At 35.2% G+C, this 16,465-nt stretch overlaps 1 protein-coding gene across 1 annotated transcript in view; it reads right to left on the bottom strand.

Annotated features, from left to right (window-relative positions):
- Positions 1 to 12,281, bottom strand: part of LOC111044975 (D-ribitol-5-phosphate cytidylyltransferase) — a 32,052-nt gene extending 19,771 nt beyond the window's left edge. The window contains exons 1-4 of the mRNA XM_022330261.2: positions 12,255 to 12,281; positions 11,027 to 11,240; positions 10,033 to 10,277; positions 1,544 to 1,694 (exon numbers count right to left, since the gene is read on the bottom strand). Of these exons, the coding sequence (XP_022185953.2) occupies positions 1,544 to 1,694; positions 10,033 to 10,277; positions 11,027 to 11,240; positions 12,255 to 12,266 (622 nt within the window). The 5' untranslated portion in view covers positions 12,267 to 12,281. The remainder of the gene's footprint in view (positions 1 to 1,543; positions 1,695 to 10,032; positions 10,278 to 11,026; positions 11,241 to 12,254) is intronic.
- Positions 12,282 to 16,465: the final 4,184 nt, after the last annotated feature.

Below are 16,465 nucleotides of genomic sequence, written 5' to 3'. Positions count from 1 at the left end.
GTGAATCTTTCTAATTGAGTGTTTTCCACTAATTTTAAAGCTTTCATCTTTCATTGGTGATTGTATCCTTTTGGTTTTAAAATTGACAATATTTAGTAACCTTCATTTTGAATAATTTTTATTTGTTTTTCAATTATTAATTCACATATTAATGTATTTTCATTTTGATTTCTAAAAGTTTAAATAGTCTCAAACTCATTCAATTATTTTGGTTATCTATAAAGTATTTAATCTCATGATTTCAAATTCATATTGTTTTATTGTAAATCAATCTTTAAATATTTCAAAGTATATAAAGTGTTTAAACATCACTCCTTTATCTTGTCATTATTAAATTCAAGCAAGCAATTATAACCATTCTTTTACTTGTATTCCACTAATATTGTATTTTTATTTAGTTTCCTTTGTGTCAGTTCAGTCTCTTGATTCTTGCACCTCTGCAAATCTTGTCTTTTGTATCGATTATTAGCTTAACTTTGTGACTACTGTTTGTTCAGCTTATCCATTCTAAATTTATTGTAGAACTTTGGTAATCGTTCATCATTTGTTTGATTTTGAACTTTCTTTTTTTCTTATAAAACTTTTCATTACAAATTTTGCTGATTCAGTTTTTTAAGTACTCTTGTATTTGTTACTTGAGCACTTTTTCAATTTGAGTATTTTAGTTGTGATTTTTCAATATTTAGTAACTTTCATTATTCATCAAGCCTGTTGTTTAATTTTGGGTTTAATCATTGACTATTCTAAATTTCTCAGAGCTCTTTCAGTTATTATTTGCACTACAAACATTTTAATTAAATTTGTGATTATATTCAACCTTTCATTTGGTATTTTTTATTTCAATCTCAATCCTGAGTTACCATTTGCTGTACATGACAATTTGCTTTCATTCAATACATATTATGTAAGCACATTGGATCTTTCCTCCTTTCAAATTTATATGTGGATTCTGTTAGTCTCTGATTACTTTACTAAATTTCATAACCTACAAATTCACCCCTTTATACAGTCCACTCTTTTGCTTAGACAAATTTCACAACATGCATGTCATGTTTACATATATACAAATACACATACACATGTTCATCGTCAGCAAGAGGCTTCTAACAAAATGAATAACCAATAACAATAAATAAACCAGTGAAAATTACAAATCAAAATGATAGAAAAATAATTTAACCTCAAATAGAGCAGCAAAAAAGAATAAACAACAAAAATCGGAGGTGCAAAAACCTAGCCTCAAAAAATTTTGCTCAAAGCATTTCAATGTGATCACAGCTGTGATGACACAACAATGTATGAAGACTGTGTAGCATGCATTTAAATCACGCATGTTCAACCGTTAGTGGCCAGCCTAAGGAAGTAATATATGATATGACATCTCAAGTGCAATATATTTTAAATCTTTTCATAAATTGATGAAATTAATGGCGAGAAAGAAGTTTTGATTGAATATATTATGTAGCTGAATTATCATTCAATCCATGATGGTTACAAGAACTATTGACTTGACGCCAGATTAAAGTGATGAAAGTTGAATTACCTCTCAAACAACAGTTGGCAGTGAACAAATCCTTCTTATGTGTGACTTTCCACAACTCTTCTGGTCCATTGATGAGTTTTGCTCGAGTACCAGCATGTTTCAGCACAAGCTGGAGGCATTCCGTTCCGCAATCCAATTCTTCATCAGTACACTGTCAAACATAGAAAAGTCAATAGAGCTAGCTTACTTTCAATAATGTATTGTATTTGTGAAATTGCTGTATTAGCCCAAGTATATTGGGAAGAAAATTTCGTAGCTCACACTATATTATATCAAACGCTTATTCAGATAACTATGAATGAAACATCTCAAAAGGGTACATGGGAATTTTTATTTAATTTTACACTACTACATAATACTACCATACCATACCATAAATATATGAATCTTCTCTATTCAAGTGATAATAATGTGAAATATCTGTTCTATTTTTTGTTTTGAAGCATCTAAATTTGAAAATTTACTTTGTGAACATATTAGTGGTCTGAAAATTTTGCGAAGTGAAGAGCTACAAGACAACCTATTTCGGACTATGTGTAACCTTATCTAAATTGGGGAGAGGATTAGCACAAGGTTACCTTATTTTTCCTCTCCCTATCATTTATATGATGTATACTTATTATATCAATAAAGAATAAAGAATAACACTACCATACCATACCATAACACTACCATATTGTGTTCGATATGAAAATGGACATAACCTGCATAATATTTGGACGATTTGAGACAAAATTTGGAAATAGAAGAAGTTTTGGGCAATATGGAAGCCTGTTTTTTCTTTCCCGACTTCAGTATTGTCTGCTCTATGCAATAAATAAATATCGATGTACGGCATTCATTTTTCTTGAAATTCGGTTTTGTATTATGTATCACATGACCACCTTACCATAAAAAATAAGAAGTTGGACTCAATATGGCGGATCCTAGATGACAACAATTTTTAAGGGATGGAGAAGAGGATTTTTTAATTCGAATAGGATTTCCATAGAAACATATTGTCAAATTATCTTTGTAAAAGAAATATTTAGCTGTTTCCATAATTTTCATCAACCTTGTATAGCGATATTAGATTATAGAAGAAATTCCATTTCCTTTAAACTATATCCTTAAAATACAAAATTATACTTTCAAAATTTTCAAAAATTCAACACATACTTTGACGAGCAATTCAAAAAGTAACATTCCTGTCAAATCTCATGAAAATCTATTCACGCGTTCGGCTGAAAATGTGTCAGACAAAAGCAAATCAAGTTAAAACATGGACTTGCTCAGTCAAAAACACCAATTCTCAATAAAAACACAAACATTCACTCAAATTATTTTCTTCCATAATTTTCATAGCACCTAGTTAAAGACCAATAAGCTATTCTATCTTGACTTATATTGTTGAGAATATTGTTTGTGAAGGTAAACCCCATAGGTTCAGTCTTCTATATTGGTCAAGGATCAAATTGAAGGTTATCTTTCACATAAAACGATACTTTGCTTTTGCACTTCCATTTGAACACTTCAGCACTAAACCAATTCGTGCGGCTTTCTGCGTTGAAGTCTTCTCACTCCATGCACGTTGAGCAGCTGGATTGCTTCCAAGTTCACATGCTGATGAAGTCTTTCCTCCTGTTTTCCTGCAAATCTTTGGATTCCACTGATGACTGTCGCCACTCCCAGGTCGCGGTGGAAATCGGAGTTCCTGATGCACCAAGGAGTGTCTACACAACTTATTAGTATTTTATTCTGGAAGCGCTTGATGATGTCAAGTGCTTGAGGATGGTCGGGTGCAGCCCCAGAGAAGGAATGTGCACAATTGAGAAGAAATTATGAAACTGAACTATAGAATAAGAAATAGAACGTCGTATTGTGATCTTGAATTGATCAAGGAAAGAAGAAGAAGAAGAAAAAGAAAAGAAAGAGAAGGAGAAGAAGAAGACGAAGAAGAATAGAAAAGAATAATAATCATCATTGCAAAAATCAAGAAATGAGAAAGAAAAATAAGAAGTAGAGGAGACGCTTGAGAAAGAGCTAGATTATTTTAGATGAGTTTTAAATAGGATTGAATGGTGAAGTTTAAAAAATATTATATAGTATTAGAAGTATAATTAACTATTGGGAGTTGCAATAACGATAAAAGTAGTAAATTGAGTACTGTAATATTTTAGTGATGAATGTCTAAGATAACATTAAATGAAACACAGCCCCTTTATAAGCATATGAACAGACTACCCACCTCTCTGTTCCATCAATAACTCTTCACACATTAGCTTTTATTGTTCGAGCTTTGGCAATAGTAGAAGATATCATTATGTACACTTAATATAGAAGAGATTACTATCTATACCTATAGATTACATCTATATATAACTTAGAAAGAGTTATATCTATAACGTATGTTAATCATCCATTTTATTTGAATTTCAGCATTTCGAAAATAATTATTAATTATGGAAATACTTTTGGTAATAGATGTAATTATTAGTAAGAATAGAGATAATGATTTTCTTAGTACCCTCTGGAGTAAAGTAGTTGATGCATTGAATGTAGTTTTGGGAATTAATATCAAGATAAATCAGTATTAACAAATGTGGATCTCTTCAGTTTGAAATAATTACCTTATATATAATCATAAATAGCAGTGGAAAGATTCATTTATAGAACAGAAAGCCAGCTCATGAAAAATGCCAAGGTATATTCTACTGTGAAATCTATTAATACAAATTTCCTATTATTGTAGTGAAGGACACCTTAGTCATCGAATCCTGAAATGATTTAATTTACCTTTATTTTTTGAAGGTCGGTCATCCTCTCAACTGTGTGGACCCTCTTGGATCCTCCCTCGCCGATAGAGATCTTAATCCTCCCATCAGATGACCAGACATTCCTGTGCCCATGCCGGTCGGCCGCAGCATTGAGGATCTTGAGATGCTCCGCAGTTAGATCCTTGCAAATGGTGACGCCGGAACCCTTCAGCTTCCTCTTAGCGTCGAAGATCATCTTCCTGGTCCGGTAGCTGCAGAGTCGAACTATGATGGGTTGGTCCTTGGGTTTAGCTTGCCCTTGTTGAGATGGTTGATGCCTTCCAACGCGATGCGAACGGTTGACATCCACCAGAGTCACGGGCACGTTCAGCTTCTTGTTGAAGACATCGAGCGCCAGCAGGTCCGTGTCTTCTTTGTCGCTCTCCGGGATCCCAAAAATATGTATGGAATGTCGGCGCCCATATTGCTCGAGGTCATCGACCTTCAGATGACAAGACACCTCCAGCTCACAAATTCTATCGTGCAGCTGTTTGTTCTCCTCCTTCAATGCCTGAAGTTCCTCGAAAATAGACTTCACAGCCATTGATACAGCACTATGGACAGAATCTTCAATTTGCTGTCAAATAATGCGGAGGGTCTCTTTGGACAATGCTCCAGAAATAGCTGGCTTTGGAGCATTGACCTCATTCTTCGGCGTGCCTCTGTTCTGTCAAACCATCGTGTACCGTTAGGTGGATTTACACTTTTATAGGCTAGGCGAGAAGGTGAACTGAAGAATTAGGAATGTTTTTCAAGATAAATAAAACGAGTGTGAGTTAATCAAAAATATAATTACACTATTGAATTTAGCTCGAGAAACTGAATAACTTGATGTATAATATCTAGTGAATTGAACTGTATAACCCTATGAAATATCTATTAGAAGATGGAGCCGAGCTAACACACGTTTACTCACTCGACATAACCAAGAGAGAGGAATTGGAGAGGAGCAACTTAGAACTGATAAAAAAAGTGCAGGATTTGGAAGCAAGATTTCTGAATATTGAGAAGAAGATTCACAGCTCACAGCCTACCAGCTCAGCAGCCAAGAACTACTCAACAAATGAGAAAGAATTGGCCAAAGAAACGGAATGGATCAGGACTCGTACTAAGCGGGCTACCAAGAAGAGGAAGCTTAGTACTCCATCGCCAGAAGTCAAAAATGTGTCTGCAAAAAGAATTCAACAGAACTTGAATTCTAAAACCAGTGACGTGGAGAAGAGAGAGAAGAAAGAAATGCCACCACCCCCAATCATAGTGGATGGTATAAAGAATCTAGATGGACTCCTTAAGAGTTTGAAAAAAGTGTCGCCAGCTGACAAATTTAGAATAAAACTCTTGAGTAGAGAAACGTTCAAAATAAATGCAGTCGACTCTGAAACTTATTGGAATGTTACCAGAGAACTGATTAATGACGGATTTAGCTGGCATTCCTATGAAGATAAGCAGTCGAGACCAATAAGAGTGATGATTAAAGAACTTCATCACTCTTGTAGTAGGGACATGATACTGGAAGATTTGAAAATACAAGGATTGAAAGTTCTAGAAGTAGTGAATAAGCTGAAGTGGAAGAAAAGAGAGCCATTAGATATGTTCATAGTCTCATTCAGCGCGTAAGAAAATATAAAAAAAGTTTTTGAACTTAAAAATATACTTGGTTGCAAAGTGGAAGTGGAAGCACTGAAGAAGGCCAACCTGATACCGCAATGCAAACGATGCCAAGCATACGGTCACACACAAAAATACTGTAACAAGGAGCCTAGGTGTGTAAAGTGTGCAGGTAAACATCAAACAAAAGACTGTACAAAACCAAGTGATGCTTTACCAAAATGTATTCATTGCGGGGAAGCACATCCAGCCAGCTATCGAGGCTGCACTGTCGCAATCGAATTGCAAAAGATTAGAAACTCCAATAAAACAAAAAATATTCCAGATTTACGGAAGAACACAGTGAAGAATATTCCACCAAAAATCACAGAAAATACACAAACCCACAATCCAAACAATGAAAGCGCGGTTAAGAAATTAACTTTCGCCCAGATAGTCTCAAAAGGAAATAGACCAAAATTGGGAGAGCCAAAAAGTGAAGTATGAGATAACAATAATATTTTACAGCTCATCTTGCAAAACTGGATAGACAAGAACAAATAATCACCTCACTGCAGTTTAAATTTCAGAAGTTAGAACAAAGTAAACTACTGCAATTCAAATGATTCATTCGCTAAAAATAATGGAATGGAACGCAAATGGATTGTTTCAATGGCAACAGGAGTTGGAAGCAGTTCTAAACATAGAAAAAATAGATATTTGTCTTATATCTGAGACTCATTTTACAACGCACTCGTTTATAAAATTCAAAGGCTATAGGATCTATCATGCTTTACATCCCAGCAATGTCGCAAGGGGTGGGAGTGCCATCATCATCAGAGACAATCTACAACATCATGAACAAGTGAAACTCGAAAGTGATAGAATACAATTGACAGGTGTAGCAGTGAAAGCAGTCAATTATCAATTTGTTGTTGCAGCTATTTAATGTCCTCCCAGATATTCCATCAGAAAAGATGAATATTTATCATTGCTTGATATGTTAGGAGACAAATTCATTCTTGGTGGAGATTTCAATGCAAAGCACGTGCATTGGGGATCGCGCTTAACAACACACAAGGGAAGACAGCTCTATGAAGCAATGAGAGAGATGAGGTGCGAAGCTCTTTCAACTGGTAAACCCACCTACTGGCCCACCGATACGAGGAAAATCCCAGATCTTATAGATTTTTTTCTGACAAAGAATATATCGGTAAATTATTTGCATTTAGAGGATAGTTTTGATCTAAATTCGGACCACTCACCCATCATTTTGACTCTGAGTGATTCAATTCTACAGAAGGAAAATGCTTGTCTTGCGCTAGTCAACAGCCACATGGATTGGGATGGTTTCCAAAAGATGCTGGATGAAAGAATATAGAGTTGAACTCGCCATTAAGAAACGAAGAACAGATCGATCGGGAGTTAGAGGAGTTTGTTACTGATATCCAACAGGCAGCATGGTGTAATACTCCACAATTCAGAAGAAGAACCACTGGAAATAATTACTCTGCGGAAATCAGAGAAATGATTGTGGAAAAACGAAGAGCAAGAAGGAGATGGCAGCAATCACGTTCCCCTCAAGACAAAAGAGTTTTGAACAATCTAACTCAAGAACTAAGGAGAGAGATTCAATGTATCAAGAATGAATCAATCAATAATTACTTGATAAACTTAACAGCAGAACGCAGTACAGACTACTCACTCTGGAAGGCAGCTAAAAAAATAAAAAAACCCATTCATCAATCTCCTCCTCTCAGGAAGCAGAACAGTCAATGGGCAAGGAGTAGTGATGAAAAGGCACAGACCTTTGCAGATCATCTTGTGAACGTTTTTCAACCAAACAACACAACTGAAGAAGACACTTTAGAAGCAGAGGAAAACATCTTACAGCCAAATCAAGAAATAATGTGTGTCACAGTAGAAGAGGTAAAAAGAGAAATAAGAAATCTGAATAACAAAAAGACCCCTGGATTCGAAATGATAACTGGCTTAGTCCTCAAGCACCTTCCAAGAAAAGCAATAGTAAAATTAACACACATTTTGAATGCCTCTTTCAGACTCAAATTTGTACCAGGAATATGGAAAGTAGCAGAGGTTATAATGCTACTCAAGCCAGGTAAAGAGCCACATGAAGTATCATCATATAGGCCAATATCATTGCTACCTGTGCTTGCCAAGTTGTTTGAAAGGATTTTACTGAGTAGGCTAACACCAATAATTGAGAGACAGCACATAATTCCAAATCACCAATTTGGCTTCAGAGTGAAACACTCAACAATAGACCAAGTGCATAGGATTGTGAATGTAACAGAGAAGAGCCTAGAAGAGAAAAAAGTTTGTTCAGCAGCTTTCCTTGATATAGGGCAAGCTTTTGATAAAGTGTGGCATGAAGGTCTCCTTTTCAAACTGAAAAAAGTGCTACCAAAGCAATTTACAGATATATTAAAATCCTATCTGACTGACAGATACTTTAGAGTCAGGCATGAAAACTCATATTCTGATTTGAAAGAAATAAAAGCAGGAGTTCCTCAAGGAAGTGTTCTAGGACCATTTCTCTACCTACTCTATACCAGCGATATTCCCAGCCTTGATGAGAATACTACAGCAACATTTGCAGACGACACAGCCATATTATCAGTAGACAGTAATATTCATATTGCAACAGAAAACCTACAGAGATCCATTAACAAAATTCAAGATTGGACTAGAAAGTGGAGGATGAAACTAAATGAAGCAAAGTCGATTCACATCAACTTCACCAATAAAAAGGACCTGCCCATACCAATAACAATTAACAACCAAGTTGTATCATATGCCAATGATGCCAAGTATCTAGGTATGACCTTGGACGCAAAGCTTCGCTGGAAGGCCCATGTCAAGAAGAAGAGAGAGGAACATGGAATCAAATATAAGAAGCTGTATTGGCTGATCGGTAAAAACTCCAACCTACAAATCCAAAACAAAGTACTTCTGTACAAACAGATACTAAAGCCAGTATGGACATATGGTATACAACTTTGGGGGTGTACCAAAGACAGCAACATCAATGTCATACAACGGTTCCAGAACAAGGTGCTGAGGAACATTGTGAATGCTCCTTGGTATGTCAGGAACAGCGATCTTCATAGAGACCTGCACGTTGACCTGGTGTCCACCGAGATCCAGAGGCATGCGGAGAGGCACGAGGGGCGACTGCACCAACACGACAACGTTGAGGCGATCCAGCTGCTAGACAATGGAGGGTTGGTGCGGAGGCTCAAAAGGAGGAAACCGTATGAACTAGTGTAGTGCTTGTTCAATTAGTGTCCAGTGAAAGAGCAGAGCAGTGTTGAGTGAATCTAGCTTCTATAGTACAGTCAAAAGTGTACATATTAATTAAACAATCAATATCAGTAAGAATATCTAATGAGATATTCGCTGTTAACATTTTCAAGTAGTTATAGTATTGACAATACAAAAAAAAATGTTGATGAGTACTTCTTCAGCTTATTAGCATAACTCAAATATCACGATAGTTTTAGAAGGAGAAAATATATGTTTCATGGTGTCATCTTCAGTGTCACTACAGTTGTGTGGCCTGATATTATGTGTGGGTAATAATATATTGTACAATATTATTTTTATCTATTTGTTTATTATATAGATCAAACAATACAATAGTCAGAGAATAAAAACAGGCTATTGCCCAGAACGTCTTACATTTCTTAATTATTCTGTCTCAAATTATATTGCACGTCTATGGCCGCTTTAGGTTTTTGCTTTTAAATGATACAGTAAAACGCGGTTACTATTCAACTCTTTTAGTTTTAGAATTAATCATAATCCTGTATTCACAGGATTTAGTGAAAGCAACAGGAACTCGACTAACTGAAAACTTGACGTACCCTACTACTAAAGTTGCCCACCGGGGGGCTGCTTGACCAACTGAGATCATCAAATCTAAAAAAAATCAAAATCAAATTAATTTTGCCTCAAAATATTAGACAAAAACAATACATAATATATTGAAAAAAATCACTTGGAAGTACAAAAAATACATAATGATTACCTGTCACCCATCACCCGTGAAAATGTATTGAGGCAAGCTAAGCCAGCCCAGTTTACCTTGCGATATGCCTGCAAGAGGGTGCGCATGATGAAGGCCTGAGGAGTGTGGCTTGCCACATGCGTGGCCCTGTCGAGGCTGGCGTCCAAGAAGAGGTCACACGTGGCGCGGAGCACAGTGGAGACAAGCGGTCGAATGGCGCCAGCCGCGCCGTGTGTCTGCGCCGCGCCGCAAAGCTCTACCACCAGTCGTTCGGGCACCAGCGGCCTCACTCCGTCGTGAACAACCACTACATTCGCCAAGTCTGAAACAGTGTTTTGCGATCGATTGAAAGTAACAGTTCAATGAAAGCGAATGTTAATTACTTGAGCTAGGTTGAACCATCCCGCCCTCCCCATCTATATTATAAAGAGAAGAATTGGCTTAAACAAGTATGGGATAGAAAATACACGAGTGATGCATCATCAAGTCTGAACTACTCAACTGATTAAATTGAAATTTTGCATGAAGATTATTATTTTACAGAGGGTCATTATAGGTATATTTTCAGTTCTTCAAGATTTCAGTACGTCAAGCTCTCAGTTTTGTCAAGTTTAAAATTCGTCCAGTGTCCATTTTGTGATACATTGCTTAAGTGTTCATCCTCTATAATTCTATAATATTATATAGAAAAAATTGGCTTCTTTGAGGATGGTTACAGGCCTATTTTCAGTTAACGATTTGTACATGAAGATTTCTGTACGTTTTCAGTTTGTCAAGTTTACAATATTCGTCAGTTTTCCAGTACGTCAAATTTTCAGTCCGTTTGGATGCATTCAGATGCTTATTGAATATTATTATTACATTTAGTGAATTCAGTGAATTGTTTGACAGTTCAAATATTGAATATTTCAGTTGAAGAATATAAGCATCGAATTTGGTTTCAATATAGAATAATAAACAAATGATTTTCACTTTTGACCCATGTTGCTTAATTCAGAAATAATTATGATAGCATCAAATATTGACAACAATGGATGTTTAATATCTGGATGAATAATTTAAAAATCTAACCTGAACTGTATTCTTCCAATTTCAGAAGACCAGCTTGGATTGACCGGTGCCTTGATGGTCCGCCTTTGACTAGTATCAATCGTTTGCAGCCGTCAAGTCCTGCTTCTTGTAATATTGTGTGCGCCTTTTCAATATTATCAACTACCAGTGCTATTTTCCTCACCAAAGAAAAACTGAGAAACTGTTCAACAGCATACAGCAGTAATGGTTTACCCTAAAACAAAAACATTTGAAATTATTAATTTAGAAAACATAAGAAGGAATATTTTTCAACAACACATCAAATTTATACAGCGTAGGCTACAGTAGGTATGCATTATTTATAATTGTGTTGAACAATTTTGACAATGGCAGTGATTAATAAAATAACTGTGTGTTAAAATAATTAAAATAAAAGGCAGTGAATTAATAAAAGTTGATGGGATTGAAGTAGTTGTAGTAGTTTGTTGTAGAGATTGTAGTAGTTGGAGAAGTAGGCTACTTGGCATATTAGCCTATAACTCAGAGATCTTAATTATACATTTGCTGGGATATGCTCAAATCGTCAACATCATAATGGTGTACATAGTAGCCTCCTATATTTTTGTTAAAAAAATGATATAGTGAAAATGAAAGTTTAGACTACAATTTTTTAAGGTAGTCATTGTTTGATTCAACAGCCTTGGCCTAACAGTTCGCTGATAAATGTTTGAAATGAGCTATCTTATAGCTCAAGCATAAATATTTGATAGAGATTAGATTTTAATTAAATAGACCTATTCAACTTTCTAGAAATATAAGCCTAATTTTCTAGGCAAAATTGGAAAATTCAAACAAGGATGAGCTTTGCAATCAAGTTGTCAACTTTGTGGGATGATTATAGGTACTGTTGATACAATATATTTCTATTTTGGGGAGAACATTATAGTTATTTATTTAATAATACACAAAACTGAATTCGTTTAAATGATTGAAGAAGGACCAAGAGGAACAGCCACAAACTATTTCGGCGTAACTCAATTGTTAACATCACAAAAAATTAAACGGCGATCAATATTGTTTTCAAAATAAACAAAGTTCAAAGCAGCACAATTTTGCATGCATTTAGTCATTATACCTATCATCAATTTTTTAGTTGGGATCGATTTTGTATGTTATTTTGATCACAAAAAATTAAACGGCGATCAATATTGTTTTCAAAATAAACAAAGTTCAAAGCAGCACAATTTTGCATGCATTTAACCTATACCGTGTCAGCCATGTTGTTTTTAAACTATTGATAGATTGATAGGGCCTACAATACTTATCCATGTACTGATCTGATCCCTAACCCCTTCCAGCATATTATTGTCATTTGAACTATTTCTTCCACAAATTACGATTCATACACTTGGTAGTCAAAAAAGTGGTCATGTTTTATTTACTCTTGAATTTAAGTCCAATTTTCAATGCAAACACGTAAAAAGAATTAATTTCTATTCAGATAGTTTAAACCCAAATTAAATAGCAAAATTACACTATAAGTGAGGTCTACGTTATAATGGCAGTGTACGTTTGACAATACTGTTGCTGTCCTTTTCTATCATACAACAAAACAGATAGCGCTATCTCTCTCTCTCGCTTTGCAATGTTGTCAGTTTGCCAGAATATTTTGTTTTTACTTTTGACAGTGACTGTACAAAAGTAGACGAACAATTCTCAGCCGCCATTTTTTACTTTCCTTGCCCTATTACCATAGGGAGTCGGTCAGTTCCAAAACTCACCAACTCCATCTTTAGACATTTTTCAGGAGGGCTGAAAAACTGTTACAGCTGAATGGAAATATTCACATTAATGAAAATATATCAATAAATTGATCTAAACTTTCAAAGTACACCTGCATAAAATTTTATAATGAGATTCAAAAATGTAATGTGAAAAAAATGTTCAAATATAGACTTGGTGAGTTTTGGAACAGGATAGGGTTTTAAGATAGTTTTGTTGCAGCGATGAATGAATTTAGTCAGTTTTGTTGCAGTTTACAATGATTATGTTCTAATACATTTTCAAGATAAGAACAATATAAATAGAGAATATCTAATAGATTTCCATATGGAATGGAATAAGCATTAGAAAACAGGTTATTTATATTACAAATTCGCCCTCTAGTGTCAAAATGTCATCTTCCATTGGTTCCTCTTAATCTTGGTCATGCTCAGCCTTTTCAATTCTCTCATTAAAGATATCAGTATAAAATTTAAGATACTCAAGCTTTGACCATTCTTCTCCGTAGTGCTTTTTCAGAAGCTTATTCATATCTGCCACCTTCGTAGGATTAACAACAGCATCATTGGGTTTCACTTCTGCAGCTATTCTATCGACTCTGCAGCCTCTTTTTGCAATTCCCAGTGACTTCCCCATGTCAGTAAGGTAGGTCGTCTCCCCTTGAACTCTGCCAGTATTTTGTTGCCCTCTACTTAATATAAACCTCTTGCACACAGAGAAATTCAAGTGCCATTCAGCTGGCTTCTTTAAATTTTTTATAGTTGCATCCTTCCAGTCCTTGACTTCAATGTCAGTTCCTAGCCTTGTGACATTAGCTGACTCATTAAATATTTTAAAATATCCATCTGGGTGCACAATTGTTTCCAACTTCTTAATCTTCCTTTGAATAACTCCAAAGACTCTGTCTGGAGGTATGTATGAATGCCCAGGAACAGGAAAATGAATTACTATTGTCTCAATATGTGGGGGTGCTGCAACTGTTAACCAGTTAGGGACAGCAGTGATCACTATAGTGTTCTTGTTCTGGGAAGGCAGTATTTGATAGTCGATGCACAATGCACGTGGCTATTTCACTTGATCCCTTTTTGGCTTCAAGCTCAGTCATTTATTAACATAAATGAAAGTATTCTCTGGAGTTTGACAAGTTTTTGGTGTGCCTATAAAGACATTGTGAAGTTATACACATAAAATTGTTTAAAAAAATGAGCTGATTGATCGGTCAGCTTGGGAAGATTAAATTTCTCTGGCAATCAAATGAGTATGTAAGCTACACAAATCATGATATTTTTATAGTTTGGAACTGGGCAGGAGCAATAGTCAGTTTAGTCAACATTATAGGCTCACGGTACTGTAAAAATAAAATATTGTAATCAAGTAGTGATAATAATTTTATAAAATCAATCTATAACAACCTTGTATCAACTAGTTTTGTTGCAGTATAGTTTACAGCCAATTATAATACTACTGGAGTTAGCAAGTTTAGAAGCAGTAATGACGTAAGTGGGAGTTAATGAGTTTTGGAGCAGTGAGGTGATTGGAGTTGGAGAGTTTTGTTGCAGTCTCTACTTTTCAGCATAGCTTTTGATGGGGAAATAGAGAGTATTGGAACAAACCGTTTTTACCATTGAATGAGTTACAGAATTGCCTATCAGGTGATAGAAAAACTTTTTTTTTAATATTTTGGAGTTAGTAAGTTTTGGAACTGACCGACCCGGTAAGGAAAGTACTGCTTTCCAAAAAAAATTAAGGTACCCTAATTTCAAGTTTTCTATACGTTTCAAGGCCCCTGAGTCCAAAAACATGATTTTTGGGTGTTGGTCTGTGTGTGTGTGTGTGTGTGTGTGTGTGTGTGTGTGTGTGTGTGTGTGTGTGTGTGTGTGTGTGTGTGTGTGTGTATATATGTGTGTGTGTGTGTGTGTGTGTGTATGTCTGTGAACACAATAACTCCATTTCTAATTAACCGATTGACTTGAAATTTTAAACTTAAGGTCCTTATACCATGATGATCCGACAATAAGAAATTCAATAAAATTCAATTCAAGATGGCGGAAAAAATGGCGGATAATTACTAAAAAACCATGCTTTTCACGTTTTTCTCGAAAACGGCTCCAACGATTTTCTTCAAATTTATACCATGGATAGCTATTTATAAACTCTATCAACTGGCATGAGTCTCATTTCTGGGAAAATTTCAGGAGCTCCGTAATATTCTTGAGAAAAATGGCGGATAATTACTAAAAAAACATGTTTTTCACGGTTTTCTCGAAAACGGCACAAATGATTTTCTTCAAATTTATACCATGGATAGCTATTTATAAGCCCTATCAACTGGCATTAGTCTCATTTCTGGGAAAATTGCAGGAGCTCCAAAATATTCTTGAGAAAAATGGCGGATAATTACTAAAAAAACATGTTTTTCACGGTTTTCTCGAAAACGGCACTAATGATTTTCTTCAAATTTATACCATGGATAGCTATTTATAAGCCCTATCAACTGACGTTAGTCTCATTTCTGGGAAAATTGCAGGAGCTGCGTAGTATTCTTGAGAAAAATGGCAGATAATTACTAAAAAACCATGTTTTTCACGATTTTCTCGAAAACGGCTCTAACAATTTTCTTCAAATTTATACAATGTACAGCTATTTATGAGCCCTATCAACTGACGTTAGTCTCATTTCTGGGAAAATTGCAGGAGCTGCATAGTATTCTTGAGAAAAATGGTGGATAATTACTAAAAAACCATGTTTTTCACGATTTTCTCAAAAATGACTTGACTGATTTATTTCAAATTCATACCCTGTTTAGTTATTTATCAGCTCTATCAACTGGCATGAGTCTTTTCCCTTGGAAACTGCAGGGGTGCACCCCATCCTTGAGAAATGGACTTTGTTGGAAAATTGCAGGAGCTCCGTAATATTCTTGAGAAAAATGGTGGATAATTACTAAAAAACCATGTTTTTCACGGTTTTCTCGAAAACGGCTCTAACGATTTTCTTCAAATTTATACCATGGATAGCTATTTATCAGGGATGTGTATCGAAAGACAAAACATTGATGTTTTGAACATCGATGTTTTTTTCATCCTAACATCGATAAGTGAAAAACATCGAACAGTAAACATCGATGTTTTTGAACATCAATGTTTTTAAACATCTTTTATCGCCCTACGTTTTTATGGATGATACTATTAGTCCAGTGAATATAGACATAAAAAAGGGGGTGTGCTTGCAATTTATATTGTAGTTCTGATTTTTTAATATATTATTTGGGTACATAAGAGGAGTCCAGAACCAATTTCTTCATGCAAGATTTCCTTGTGCTAGATACAGAATAGCCCAAAAATCTCGTATTTCCGGCTCATTTTCCAGTTTTCAGCTATTTCTGCCAAATCTCCCCCAGATTATAAAATTCTGAAAAATTAGATCACTCGGAACTCTCTATCTCCAATGAGTACTTAGTTATTATTTTTCAAAAATGATTGAAATTTGAAGAAAAAATCATTTTGATGAATTTTAGTTTTTGATCAACAATATCTTCCGATTGTTACAATTTAGATGTATATTTCAAAATCCTCTAGGCGTATTTTTGTGCTATACAATCTGAGATCAGGTAGAGCGCTCTATGTCATATAGATTTCCAGGTACACCTGACAACAATGCTCCTTGTATTGTGAAAAACACCTAATTTTCAGCTTC

The sequence above is a fragment of the Nilaparvata lugens genome, chromosome 8 (genome assembly GCF_014356525.2).
Source record: "Nilaparvata lugens isolate BPH chromosome 8, ASM1435652v1, whole genome shotgun sequence".
NCBI lineage: Eukaryota > Metazoa > Arthropoda > Insecta > Hemiptera > Delphacidae > Nilaparvata > Nilaparvata lugens.
This window is presented reverse-complemented; position numbering and strand designations above follow the sequence as displayed.